A 14,653-nucleotide genomic window follows, 5' to 3' on the forward strand; every position below is an offset into this window, starting at 1 on the left:
CTGCGTTTCACAAAGACACGGCGGTTGGAACCAAAAATCTAAAATTTGGACTCATCAGACCAAAGGACAGATTTCCACTGGTCTAATGTCCATTGCTTGTGTTTCTTGGCCCAAGCAAGTCTCTTCTTATTATTGTTGTCCTTTCATCATAATGCTTGATGGTTTTTGCGACTGCACTTGAAGAAACTTTAAAAGTTCTTGAAATTTTCCAGATTGACTGACCTTCATGTTAAAGTAATGGTGGACTGTCATTTCTCTTTGCTTATTTGAGCTTTTCTTGCCATAATATGATATTTTACCAAATAGGGTTATCTTCTGTATACCAACCCTACCTTGTCACAACACAACGGATTGGCTCAAACGCATTAAGAAGGAAAGACATTCCACAAATTAACTTTTAATAAGGCATACCTGTTAATTTAAATGCATTCCAGGTGAGTACCTCGTGAATTTGGTTGAGAGAATGCCAAGAGTGTGCAAAGCTGTCATCAAGGCAAAGGGTGGCTGGCTACTTTGAAGAATCTAAAATATATTTTGATTTGTTTAACACTTTTTTAGTTACTACATGATTCCATAGGTGTTATTTCATAGTTTTCATGTCTTCACTATTATTTTACAATGTAGAAAATATATAAAAATTATAAAATCCCTTGAATGAGTAAGTGTGTCCAAACTTTTGACTGGTACTGTACATATGAAATACACTTTTGAGTCTAACATCAGTATTGAAGGAAATGACACGAGTCTGGATTCAGGTGCTGGAATTCCAACTGTTTATTTTCTACTTTTTAGTGACTACAGAAAATGTTACATTTTAACACTGAAAATCAAAGGCTGGATGACATCATCACTTGCTTCTCTTTATTATTTTTATTCCAATTTTTGTTTTGTTTAGCAAACACAGCAGATGATGTTGCACAGAACTGAGCGAGCAGTAGCAAAGCCAAGAATATTAGAACCTAAATGATTCAACCAACCAAGCTATGAGATACCGTGGCCCATGAGGACAGTGTCTTGGAGTAGGAGTGCTGATCTAGGAGAAGGTGACCCCACTTATTTACTAGGATTCAAAGGGAACAAATGACCCTAGATCAGCACTCCTACTCTGAGACACTTTATGAATATGGGCCAAGAACTGTGCATCTCTACACCTAGCCCAACATCCCTCTAGCCCATCACACACAGAAACACAACTAGACACTATGATGATTGATATGAAGGACAGACGGCTTCAGAGGAAGGATTGACGGGAAAAATAACAATGGACGTCTGTCACTGGCTGGTTTACACCAGAACAACTCAGTGTGAACTGGAAAATGCAGAAACAACTACTGGGTTCTCTTTGGAAATAAATGTCAGCGAGTTGGTTTCGTATTTTTTGTTGTTCAACAAAACCTTCCAGAACTCTTTATAATATATGAATAATCTCTGGAAGAGGCCCCAAGTAAGGTTGCATAATTCCAGGAACTCTAAATAAATTCCCTGTTTTTCCAGAAGTCCTGGTTGGAGGATTCTGGATTTCCTGCTTTATTTCCTCCAGATTCCGTGTGATTTCAGGTAAACCAGGGAATTTTTTGCAACCCTGACCCAGTGAGGTCCTCACCCCCCTTTATTGTTTTAGTGTTTTCACATTCAAAATGACCACCTTTAGCACACTACTTCTTTAGGGAATAGGGTACCACCTCAGATTTGCCCAAACGTCTGATTGTCTGAGGCGCTGCAGTACTGTGATGAGACTCAGCCTGATTAGGGACACAGTAACACACATATACGGAAGCACACAGAGACACACAGACAGACAAATGTACGCACACAAGCATACACACACACCCACACACACACACACAGCCTGTCTAGTTCTACAATGTAACTACTGTCGTCTGCATGGCTATTCCCATTGAACTGTATGGCCTGTGGAGATTGAATGGAAGAGAAAGTAACAGAGGGCTGAAAGCTAAAACATCTAGACTCCACTTAACTGTGTCAGGATCCACTGTAACAGGGCCTATTGTAAGAATGGTACTACTGAGAAATGAGATGAGCACTAAACAGCTTCAAGCTGCTAAACTGAGTTCACTGACCACACACACACACACACACACACACACACACACACACACACACACACACACACACACACACACACACACACACACACACACACACACACACACACACACACACACACACACACACAGAGACCAGATAAGTGCTGTCCCACCCATATACACACACACGTTTCTTTGTAGGTTTATTAGACTTTGCTCATTGTCATTACACGAGTTTGCACCAAACAACAGACACTGTGTGGAGCTAGGCGGCAGGGACACATTATTATGAACAAGAGGCATGTGTTTCAAATCACACCCTAATCTCTATATAGTGCACTTCATCACACCATATTCCCTCCCTAATGCACTACACCACATATTTGGAATAGGATTTAGTTTGAGATGCAGTTCAGAACAAGCTCTCTGACCCCGCCCCTGGCAGGCCTGCTGCACCGCCAGACCCCATCCATCCCACCGCTAACCCCCCCAACACCACCCACCTCACTCTGTGTGTCAGACAGCAAAGTGACTCAGAACAGTCCTTAGGGACCAACTGTTTTATATATCTGATGTATTCCAGCTCTAACTCACCTGATTCAACTAGTCACGGGCTTCATGATTAATTGACTTAGTAGAAAGAGGAGTGCAAGTGTTGGAATAGACCTAATATGTGAAATGGTTGGTGGTCCGATACCTGATTCCCACATTTGTAACCAGGCCACCACAGTACAGCTCGGCTTGGCCCTATAGTATGAATCAGGCACCAGAGGACTGGGTTGAGCAACACTGAGAGGACTTGCAGCCCTGGTTTAGTTTAAAACATCACTTCAGATTGTACATTTAAACAGGAGATTCCCTACACGGCTGAGTAACCTTGACTACAGAAGCCCCCGGCCTACAGCCTTCTACTAACATCTATACCCGTGCTGCGAATGGCAAATCAAAACTCAACATCTCTTAAACTCACAAATGCCAGTGCTTTTTCAAACGTTTTAATTCACTTATTTTTCCTTTTTTTCTCCACTTTTTGGTTTGTTTTAGAAATCTTTGGATGCTCATTATTATTATTAATACCCATAAAATAAAATTAAAAAATTAAAAAGTCAAAAGAATAGAAAACACATTACACACTGCTGCTTTTTTGACAGCTGTTGAGCGAAGTACGTACCAACTGTAGAACGTCTGTATCTGAAATGACACCCTATATAGTGCACTAGTTTTGAACAGAGCCATAGGGTTTGGGTTAGTAAAGATATGAAACGAACATATCCCCTAGTCAAAATCCTGATTTTCAATATTGTCCTGATCACATCCTGGATTAGCCATAGGGTTCTGGTCAGAAGTAATGCACTACATAGGAAATAGGATGTAGTGTCAGACGTGTGTCGGCCAGTTGTCAGGGCAATGGTGTGGTCTCTGGCAGTGTTCAGAACACATGTTGAAGTGACAGAGCTGTGATATACGAGAAGAAGAACACAAACCCACTCCTTCATCTGATCTAAGCAGGAGAATGTTATAAGTCTAAGACAAAACTGAATGTTCATTTTTTTTTTTTTTTTTCTCTCAAAAAACCTACTATATACAAATCTAGATGTTCTACAAAGGCATAAATTAAAGCAGTGGTTAAGCAATAATACAAAAACACAATTCCATTCAAATCAAATCACCACAACAGAAGACGAGAAAAGGAAAACATATGAACACATTATCACAGCAGTTGTTGGTTTTACCCTGTAAAAAACAATAGTCTACCATCATTATAATATCGGAATAAGTACCCAACGTCTGATAACAAAATAGTACACTTCATCTCTCCATCCAGACAAGTTTCAAACCTCAAGACCCTGAAACTTGTCCTCCGCGACCTTGAACAGAACACTTCTGCCCAAAAAAACATACAAAATAAATAAGAACCATAAAGCTTTTTGAAAGAAGTAACAATAACAACATTAGTTACCAAACTAGTTGAGTTCTGCCTGATCCACTTTGACAATCTCTCTCCACAGAACCACAGAGTTCTCACTATGAGGTATTCAGAGACAAACACGGCCAGAGTGCTGGGCCTTCCTTCAAAGGGGAGGAGAGAGGATTGGAGGAGAGTGGGAGGGAGGGGGGCAGGGGAGACAGAAGAAGAAGAAGAGCTTTGGTATATCAGCAGGAGTGGAGATCAGAAATTCCTTTGGTATGTTTTCATTGCATGGTTGAGCTGGCGAAAGCACCACTTGTGAGAGAGAGCGAGAGAAAGAGAGAGAGCGATAAGGACGGAGAGAGTGAGAGATATTCCTTTAGTCTTCAGTAGTGGCCCGTCTCTACAGGCTGAGGTATTCAAAGAGTAAAAGGTCAAAGGTCATAGAGAGGTCAACAGTGGTTTAACACTTTGGTTCAAGCAAGGCACTCGTCCTGGGAGTTTTAGAGAGGTTGTCAACATGTCTGTATAGAATGTTGTCAACATGTAATTTTAGAACGTTCAATGTTGTCAACATATCATTCTAGAATGTTGTAAACATAATTCAAGAACGTTTTCGACATGTCTGTCTACAATGTTGTCAACATTCTAGAACCTTGTCAACATCTCATTCTCGAACGTTGTCAACCTCTGTCTAAAACGTTGTCAACATCATTCTAGAATTTTGTCAACATATCATTCTCGAACGTTGTCAACATTTCATTCTAGAACATTGTTAATATGTATGTCTAGAGTGTTGTCAACATCTTCGTTGTTTTGGTAACATAGTCTACAGCTTCAGTATCATGTCTACCTGTAGCTTTATAAGTAGAGAACAGAGATGTTGAGAGACCAAGCAGAGCAGGGGGAGGGGAGGAGTACGAGAGGAGAGGAGGGGGTAAGGATAAGGAAATACAGTAAACCTTCTATCCACATCACTCATGTCGGCCGTGCAATGACGAAATCTTTGGTTATCTTTGGTATCATCAAAGTGATAGAAATCACAAATGGAAATTGAGTGAGGTAGCATCTTTGGTTCACACTATAAAATATCAGTAGGTCTTAACACATTTAGACATTTCTTTATCCTCTTCTTTGTTGTTTTCTTTTTGACGTGAGGAAGCAGCTCTCGCTTGGCTTTGCTTCATTTAATATAATACTCATTAACATGGAGAGGAGCTACAGTAACCCACAGACAGAGGCAGAGATACCCCGACTCTGACCCCCACTCCCAGCCCAGAGACTGGTACCCCAGACATGGAGAGGAGCAAAGGAGTGAACCAAGCCCTTAGACAGTAAACTCCACACTATTTGACTCATACTTTGGGAAAGCAAGCCACTGTAGTGCTTTCTTCCTGGTGCTGACATGCATAGCATCCATCTATACCCACTGAGGTGAGATGGATGGAGAGGAGGAGAGGAGAGTCGGAATGATAGAGTAGAGAAATGGAGGGAGAGGAGAGATACTGGATGAGGATAAGAGGAGGAGAAATGGTAGTGGTGTAAAGTGCTTAAGTAAAAATACTTTAAAGTACTACTAAAGTCGTTTTTTGGGTATCTGTACTTTACCTTACTATTTATATTTTTGACAACTTTTACTTTTACTTCAATACATTCCTAAAGAAAATAATGTACTTTTTACTCCATATATCTTCCCTGACACCCACAAGTACTCATTACATTTTGAATGCTTATCAGGACAGGAAAATGGTTCAATTCACGCTTTTATAATAAGAATATCCCCGGTCATCCCTACTCCCTCTGATTTAGTGGACTCATAAAACACACATGCTTCGTTTGTAAATGATGTCTGAGTGTTGCAGCGTGTCCCTGGCTATACATACATAAAAAATAAAAGGAAATGATGCCGTCCGGTTTGCTCAATATAAGGAATTTGAAATGATTTCTACTTTCACTTTCACATATTTTAGCAATTACATTTACTTTTGATACTTAGGTATATTTAAAACCAAATACTTTTAGACTTTTACTCAAGTAGTATTTTACTGGGTGACTTTCATTTTTACTCAACTCCTTTTCTATTAAGGGATCTTTACTTTTTTAAAGTATGACAATTGGGTACTTTTCCACCACTGAGAGATGGAGAGAGAGGAAGATAGGAGAGATGGAGGAGAGGAGAGTGTTAACAGTCACACTCATGTCTTTAAAAATACTCTTTACAACATCAGCTACAAAATATAAGACATTATTCTTTGGTTGTACTTCTTGCTGTGATTATGTCAAAGTGATTTGGTATTATAACTGCATACAGTCTAGGCTACCTGCCCTGGAGTGGAGAAAGCTTTGGTTTTCATTTTTACTGTTTCAACAGTACAGGAAGAAAGCACTACGGAATGGGTCAGGGGTTATGGGTCATGGTTAGCAGCTCCTACTGGGGCGATTTCCCCCCTCCCCTGTCTGCTCTTCCAGTGAAGGAGGTAGAAGTCACCCCTAATCACTGATCATGGGTCAGAAACAATATTTATTTCATCCTTCTAATGGTTACTGATAGGATTGGGGGCAAGGTAATCTGAATCTAGATCAGTTTATGGCAGCTTCTACCTGGAGTGTCTGGGGTTTACTGACGGACAGAAAACTGTGACCAATCAAATGTCTGTTTGTCCTGACGGACAGAAACTCTGACCAATCCAAACAGCAACTGAACATTCCAGTGGCACCTGTAAGATTCCTCTTCAAAGCTGATTGACCCGTCCCACAGGATCTCCGTCCACTGGTCAGAACCCACACAGCTGATAGGCTGATTAAACGTCCATCCAGAGGCCCTCCCTCAACCCGACCAGTCAGATCAAAGATAAGGACAGTGGGCAGGAGGTATTAAAGCTGTGAGATCAGTGATTGGGTAGAATGCCAGAACAGAGTTTTTAAAGCAGGTCAAAACAAGTCTTTGGTTTGTTTTTTCTTTGGACACTATAAATAGCAGTGTTATAGTACAGGCTTTAAGGTCAAAACGCTGTTTATAGGTATTTTCCTTAGTTTCTCCTGGTTTCTACATTGTAAAGCTTTTCCACCGAGGTTGAGTCTGTCAGTCTGTCTCCCCATACGCAGTAAAACATCTTGACTGCTTCAAACTAGAAAAAAATAAGTCTCCACGCTAACTAAAAACTTCTAACACCATATCTAATATAAAATGTAGTCAACTCAACACTTGATTACCTGAGATGACATAATTCAAAATTGTAAGTCAGCGTGGTAACTTATTTTTTCCAAGTTAAATCAACTCAAAACTGTGCCCGCTCTCTCCTCCAGTCCCTCCTCCTCAGGCTTTGCTGCAGGTGGAGACAGAGGAATTAGCGGAGTGGGAGGAGCCTCCGTTGTCGTCGAGCCACTTGTCGAGGCTGCGTCGGCGTGCGTTCATGAAGAAATTTGAGACGGTGGTCAGCTCCAGGCCCAGCTGCTGGCTGATGGTGATCTGGAGCTCCTTGGATGGACGCTTGTTCTCCTTGAAGATGGCGTGGAGGGTCCTTCTCTGGACATCAGTAAACACCAGCCGAGGCTTCTTGGAGTGGCCACCATTACCGCTGTGGTTGCTGCCGCTGTGGTTTCCGCCGCTGCTGCCACCGCTGCCGCCACGGTCACCACCAACTTTACAGTGGCCCTGGTCCTGCTCCTTGCGCTTACACGCTAAGGGTGGGGATAGAAAGAGAGATGTTATAACAAACTACATCATAACAACATTAACACAGTATACAACACTGTATAACAACAATAGGCTACAGCACACAATCATCTATACCGTGGAATATAACACACACACACACACGGGTAGCCTCATAATAACCTACACCGGAGCTCACAACTGAAAACAATTGCCGCTGACCGTGGTGCTGAAGCATACGGTAAGTAGGCCTCTCCCTGCATATCGAGACTTTACCGATAGAGGGCAGTAGTGAGCTGTCAAACAGCTGTAGCAGCACTGAATTCGACCGAAAGCGATTCATTCTACTTAGCTGGAGGACATCGGCTTGACAGTCACTGTCCCAGATAGATTATTTAATATAGATCTTAGACCATCTTTTCTTAGACCAAGGGTATTTCACTACCATCTTACAAATGTATGCAAAACAAGCAAGATGGATCTGCATGCCAGGTGCGTGTTGTTGATGTGGGATATTCGAGTCTATGAAATGAACTAATCACAGAAAGGTCTGTGTGTGTTCTGTGATAGCCCTAGACAACCATTAACAGAGAGCTACTGCTCCGTGTGGAGTTGAGTTGGCATCCTATCTGCTCTGTGTGTGTGTGTGTGTGTGTGTGTGTGTGTGTGTGTGTGTGTGTGTGTGTGTGTGTGTGTGTGTGTGTGTGTGTGTGTGTGTGTGTGTGTGTGTGTGTGTGTGTGTGTGTGTGTGTGTGTGTGTGTGTGGAGCTCTATCCTATCTGCTGCGCTATAAATCAACGTGCTGAAGGCCACAGTGACACCCCAGCAGCCACCGCGCGGAGCAGACAGACAGGTAGTCGGACAGGTTGGGAGCTTTCCCAGGCTCGTTATCACCCTGGTCCCACACGCACACACACACACAGCTATGCCCGTCTGACAATCATTAAGCAGATAACTCCACACTGAGGTAGCCTAGCAATGGCGTGACTACACACACTCGTGTACCAGCAGCAGCGGTGTGTATGTGTGTGTTGTGTATGTTTAAAATAAATAAATAAAATATATGAATTGCCCCTTTTCCGAATGCAAGAGCTGATTCACTCAGTTTGACAAGTTTTTTAATTAGGCCTATTCCAAATATGTTCAATAACATTCTATTTTGGGGTGGCAGGTAGCCTAGTGGTTAGAGCGTTGGACTACTAACCGAAAGGTTGCATGATCGAGCTGACAAGGTGAAAATCTGACGTTCTGCCCCTGAACAAGGCAGTTAACCCACTGCTAGGCATTGAAGATAATAATTTGTTCTTAACTGACTTTCCTAGTTAAATATAGGTTAAAGCACAAACTTCCCAAACAGGAATATAATAGGCTCAAAGTTGAACGAATTTCTAACGAACAAAATGATAATGTCAGAATCAATGCTTGAGATAAATTATCGACAGGTGCAATATCAGGCCTTAACTTTTACAATTGCTTTAACAATATTTGTATTTGCTGCTAAATTAATATAGGCCTGGTTAATTGATGAGTGTGAGAGGGAGTGTATAGGTCTAGAATTTACAAGTAGCTTTTAGGAAATTATTTAGGGAACTATACACGCAACTTCTCAACAACATCCTTGCCAAAAGCAGAGGACCACAACGGAAATGCCTTTTTGCTGCATTATCCTCGATTATTTTAAACCCACTTCACATGTAATAAGTTGCATTTCCAATTCGTGAAAAAAATCTATAAATTCAAGATTAAATAGGTTAATGATAAGAGTAGGCCTAGTCTACCGGCAGGCATAGGCCTCGGTGACATGAGAAAACCGCCAGGCATACATGATGTAACATGAGGAAATGGATAAAGACAAATTTCAATAATCAATATCAATCTTCTATTTTAGTTCTTAGTAGGCCGATCACACACACATTTCACCCGAGAACCGATCGATATATGTTCGTGTACGGGCTTCCTTTTCCTGTTTACAGACATTCTACATTTCCAGAATCTGAAACGCTATTAATATTAGGAGAGGTATTTCACAACGAAGCCTTTATGATTCAGGTCGAAGTTATATAAAGTAATATGTATATACTTTCATTAGGGAGAAATAAAATATATATGCGCATGGATGCAATAGCTATATATATTATGGTTGAGGTTTTATGGAAGTGAAATTAGGCTCAAATAGAATGAAGAGGGAGAGACACTGCCAAAATAATCTCCCCACTCAAAAAGTCAACACAGTAACCCTAATGAAAAATATGTTTTTTTACTTTTATAAACGCATGGCTAAATAGAACAGCACAGGCGTACTGCCTAACATTCATGAATTCACAGAAAACAATTCCGGGAAAATGTATATATTATTCTGTCCTGAGTGATAGTGTTTTCTCTTAGCTCACGAGATGGAAGGGATTATTTGTTCTAATTCTAATGGATCAATACAAATGTGTTTGGCGTGCGTCAACAGACTTATAATACGTAATACCCTGATTTTGAATCACCTGCATCGAAAGATCAAGAGTTGCGTTTGCAATGCAACATGTTTATTCGTCTATTTAAGTCACAAAAACAATAACATGTAAAATGATATGGTATATATATGGTTTGCTATGCAAGACTGTTGATGACACACACAAAGACACAGATACACACAAACAGACAGACACACACACGCTGCAAATAATCAATGGCGATTTAACACACTTTCAGCAGCGTACCGCCTCACACTTTTCACAAGCCAAAAACCCATCCGCCTCAGCGCGTCATTGATTAGACATAAAGCAATTCCTTTGTATGCTGGCGACTGCGTGGCTCCGTGTGTGTCTGCTAGAACGGTTCAGGCGGATTGACTCGGGTCCTCGGGGACAAATTAATAGAGAGCTATCTATCAGTTAATTACCACAAACCCAGAGTCAGCCCCGCGTCACGCCTCCTAACGAGTTTAGCTCCAAGACAAAAACACACTCACTGAAACACAATAAGTGCGTCAACGCAGCCAAACACAGCTTCCATAAGCTTACCTCAATATTTAAAATAATGGTCATATTGATCCTGGAAAATATTGTATTATCTTCTATTTTATTATATTGTTATTCTGTTATACTATTTTCCGCAGATGTTCCATCCCTCAGCCCCGAAATGCACAGCTTGAGGATGTTACTACATGTGCTGGCAGCAAATTAATATTTTCATGACGTAAAAATATATTTTTGAACTTGATTCTTATCCTCCCGCGCATGGACTCTGTTTACATGGACTCGCGTGGACTCTGTTGGGAACAACAAAAAGCTGATGAGTTGGGCAAAATAAGCTCATTCTGGTCCCAGATCACCAACACACACACACACGCGCGCGCGCGCATAGACACATGGGCCCTTATCTTATAGAATGGAAAAAGCCAAGAGACAGAGATTACAACAAAGACAATGATGAATTCAACTGCAGGGAATTCCAGAGGAAGGTTTCAGTTCTGTCATACCACTGGCTACTCCACTGTCAGATTCAAGACAGCTGCAGACAATAGACCTACTGTTCCAATGACGAGCACCAAACAATCTTAAATAGCCCCTATAGATAAAGAGTAAAGGGAGAGAGAAAGATAAATAAAAGGAAGTGGGTATTACCGAGGGTTCGCTCACCTGCGAGCCTGAGCGTGCTCATGCGTGTGAACTCAGGCTCCTGCAGCCACTTCCACATCCGGCGGAAGGTCTCCCGGCCGGACTTGAGCTTGGACCAGGGCTTGGGGTTCCGGAGCAGGTCTGACAGTGTCCCCTGGGACCGACACAACACCCTCTGGGCGAAGATAGCCTGGGGGATGGAGTAACGCTTCAGCTCTGTAGTGATCCTCTGCGCTACTTCTTTGGTGTTTACTTCTTCCATTTGACCCGTCGAATTGCCGTCGGTACCGCCACCACCACCAACCCCCTGGACTTGAACCCCGGGCCCTGAGGCGTGGCTCTGGGTGTTGTTGTCCCGGGGGTTCCCGTGACCCAGCACGTGCCCCGAGGCTCCGAGGTGGGCATGGGGGTGGTGGTGATGGAGGCCGTTTATATGGAGCATGTTCCCCGAGGAGGTGAGGTGCTGGTCGGCGTGTCTGGCCAGCATGGTGGGGTGATGAGCCTCGAACCCACCGGGAGTCAACTGCATCTTCTCCCCCGGCATGGAGGCTGAGACCCCGGGGTGGGCATAGGGAGGCAGGCCGGCCTGGGAGCTGTGTAGGCCGGCCAGGCCAGAGCCAGACAGTGGGGAGAGGCTCTGTCCCATCCCAGGGGCGTCTTTGTGGTGGTATGGGGAGTAGAGGTTGTTGATCGGCGCCAGCCCCCTCTCGTCCCTCATAAACGTAAAGCTGCCGGTGACATTACCAGGGAGTCGCTGATGATGATTATGAGGATGATGAGGATGGTGGTGTGGATGATGATGATGATGGTGATGATGAGAGAACTTGTCTGCTACAGTGGAGATGGGGGGTAGGGGAGGCTGGAGAGGTGTGAGGGTGGTGTAGGTGCTTGCGCTCATTCCAGGGGGGGCCTCGCACATACTCATGGCGGGGTGCAGGTGATGACCGGGGTGTCCAGTGTTGTGTCCGTGATGGGAGTGGTATTCTCCCCCGTCTAGCAGGCTCGTCATGCCCATGGAGCGGTGCGCCAGCCCTCGGCCCCCACCCGGGCGGGGGTGTGGGCTGTGGCCGACTAGCAGCTCTCCTGGACCGGCCACAGACTCATGGCTCAGGTCGCCGAGGCTCTCCATGGACAGTTGCGCGTTCATAATGCTTGGCGACCATCTATGTGACCTGGGAGAGGAATGGATGTCCACAGAACAGTCCAGAGTCCTCACGGCGGGAAAGTTCCCTCCCAGTCTGTTGGTTTGTTGTGGTGGTTTGTTCTGTCTCCTGAATCCTGGTTGATGGACGTTTTTTGTATCCTTTTTATGGCTGGTGTTTTCTTCCTCTTGTCTTTGTTGATTATTTTCTTTCCTCCGATTATATATTTTCTTTCCCTTTTAGACTCGTTTTATTGATACTACATTATATTTTTTGCTTCCTCTCGGTTGTGTCTCGAGCCCCCCCGCCTGTCCTTGCGCTCCGGTTGGGTCCTGCGCCATCTCTCTCTCCGTGGCTTTTCTCGTGCTGCTCGGTTTCTCCACACCTCCGTTTCACGGCTGCCGATCCCGAACATACACACATGCGCACGGGCGACCTTCCATCCCCTCACACCACAAACACACACACACACACACACACACACACACACACACACACACACACACACACACACACACACACACACACACACACACTGCTCTGACGTCAGTTATTAAGGAAGTTACAACAGAGGTATTAAGATACCTGCTGGTTATAAACCCCCCTCTCACACACCCTCTGGAATAAAATAATTACATCACAAATGAATTAATATTATTTACTAGGTTATAATTTACACGTTCAATGGAGCCTATTGAGCCTATTGTATTTAAACACAAATAAAACCCTATTGATCCAATATTGTTCTGGAGCCTCCTTAACATGTCATGCAGAACAAATGAAGTGAACTTCCGGGTTCATTCCCCACTCGTCAATGAGGTGCGCGCGCGTGTGCGTGTGTGATTAGACCAGACAGTGTGCATGCAGTATTCAAAACCTTATATTCACACACGTGTCCTGCATAATCACCACCTATCTTGAACCAAATGTCATCATGCTGTTTCTCTATTTTTATATAATAAAGCAAAAATGGTATCCCAACAAAGTTCCCTAATAGAGGATTATTGTAGAACTCCAATACGAATGAAAACTATTCCATATGTCGGTTTGAAGTAACAAATGAAGCTGTACTTCTCTCTCTTTAGAAATAAAAAGATGAACAGATGTGTCTATTGTTAAACCATTAAGATTAACGAACCGGCCGGCCGTGCATGGGAGTGTGTGGGTGTGTATAGGCTAAGTGTGTCCACGCGTGCCCCCATCGATACGCGGAGTGTGTGTGTGTGTGTGTGTGTGTGTGTATGAACTTGATCACGGTGAAGAAAAGTATTAATTCACGAATAGGCCTATGATTACATCAACATTACATCTCTCATGATAATAATATATACTAACGTTAGTAATTAATTGAGAAACAATTGAATGACAAATATGTTTTATGTTTTATTGCGTGATTTTATTTCCTTGACACATTGAGTAGGCCTACGTCATTACAATACAATTTCAATACAATTTCCTAAATTGGCTACACAATGGATGAACTTCAAATGACTTGTGTGTGTTGGGAGGATGGGAGGGGGAGGGGGGGTCGAGGCGTCCTTTTCACGCGGTCAGGCAGGCGACAGCTTGCTGCGGCCAGTGGCCAGCCCGGGCCACATGTCAAAGGTGACGCTTCAAGACTCCTAATGTTAACAGCTGCTCGTGCAGATTAACACACACACACACACACACACACACACACACACACACACACACACACACACACACACACACACACACACACACACACACACACACACACACACACACACACACACACACACACACACACACACACACACCGCAGCATCTGTCAGGGTCAAGAACAACAGGACACCGTTCAATTGAACAAGTTAAAGAAGAGAAACGTAAAAGTTAAATGGTCTCTAATAGGAAGTCAACGTCAGTGGCGTGTGGGGACTTGACGTTTGCCCAGAAACAAAGACACTTAATGAACAACGAGATGCTTTCCAACGGTATGGACATAATAAAGGACTGGGCAGAGATTCGACATAGGCCTATTTATAACTTATAAACAAGACGTGCAGCCTAGGCCTAATAACAAAATAGTAAACGTCAACAAAGTAAATAAAATGTGTTAACATTTAAAAAGTAATACATTTAAAATTAAATATGTTATCAATTTGCTAAATTAATTGACATAACATTCGTGAGGCAAATAATAATCAATCATCACGAATAACAGATTGCTCCTATCAGACAAACAGACAAAAATATTATAGCCTATATCAGGCCAAATAAGAAGAGAAAGATTCACGTTTCAGCAGCCACATCTGCACACATTCTCATGC

At 43.0% G+C, this 14,653-nt stretch overlaps 1 protein-coding gene across 2 annotated transcripts; it reads right to left on the minus strand.

Moving 5' to 3' along the window:
• Positions 1 to 750: 750 nt before the first annotated feature.
• onecut1 (one cut homeobox 1) lies at positions 751 to 12,794 on the minus strand. 2 transcript variants are annotated; one of them, XM_071401081.1, is made up of 2 exons: positions 11,242 to 12,794; positions 751 to 7,638 (listed from the first exon to the last, which is right to left on the minus strand). In XM_071401081.1, exons 1-2 carry the CDS (start codon positions 12,365 to 12,367, stop codon positions 7,274 to 7,276), a joined length of 1,491 nt encoding a protein of 496 aa, XP_071257182.1. In that variant the 5' UTR covers positions 12,368 to 12,794; the 3' UTR covers positions 751 to 7,273. The 2 variants fall into 2 exon arrangements, with proteins under 2 accessions (XP_071257182.1, XP_071257181.1); XM_071401080.1 differs by having other exon boundaries at positions 11,227 to 12,792.
• Positions 12,795 to 14,653: the final 1,859 nt, after the last annotated feature.

The sequence above is a fragment of the Salvelinus alpinus genome, chromosome 5 (genome assembly GCF_045679555.1).
Source record: "Salvelinus alpinus chromosome 5, SLU_Salpinus.1, whole genome shotgun sequence".
Lineage (NCBI taxonomy): Eukaryota > Metazoa > Chordata > Actinopteri > Salmoniformes > Salmonidae > Salvelinus > Salvelinus alpinus.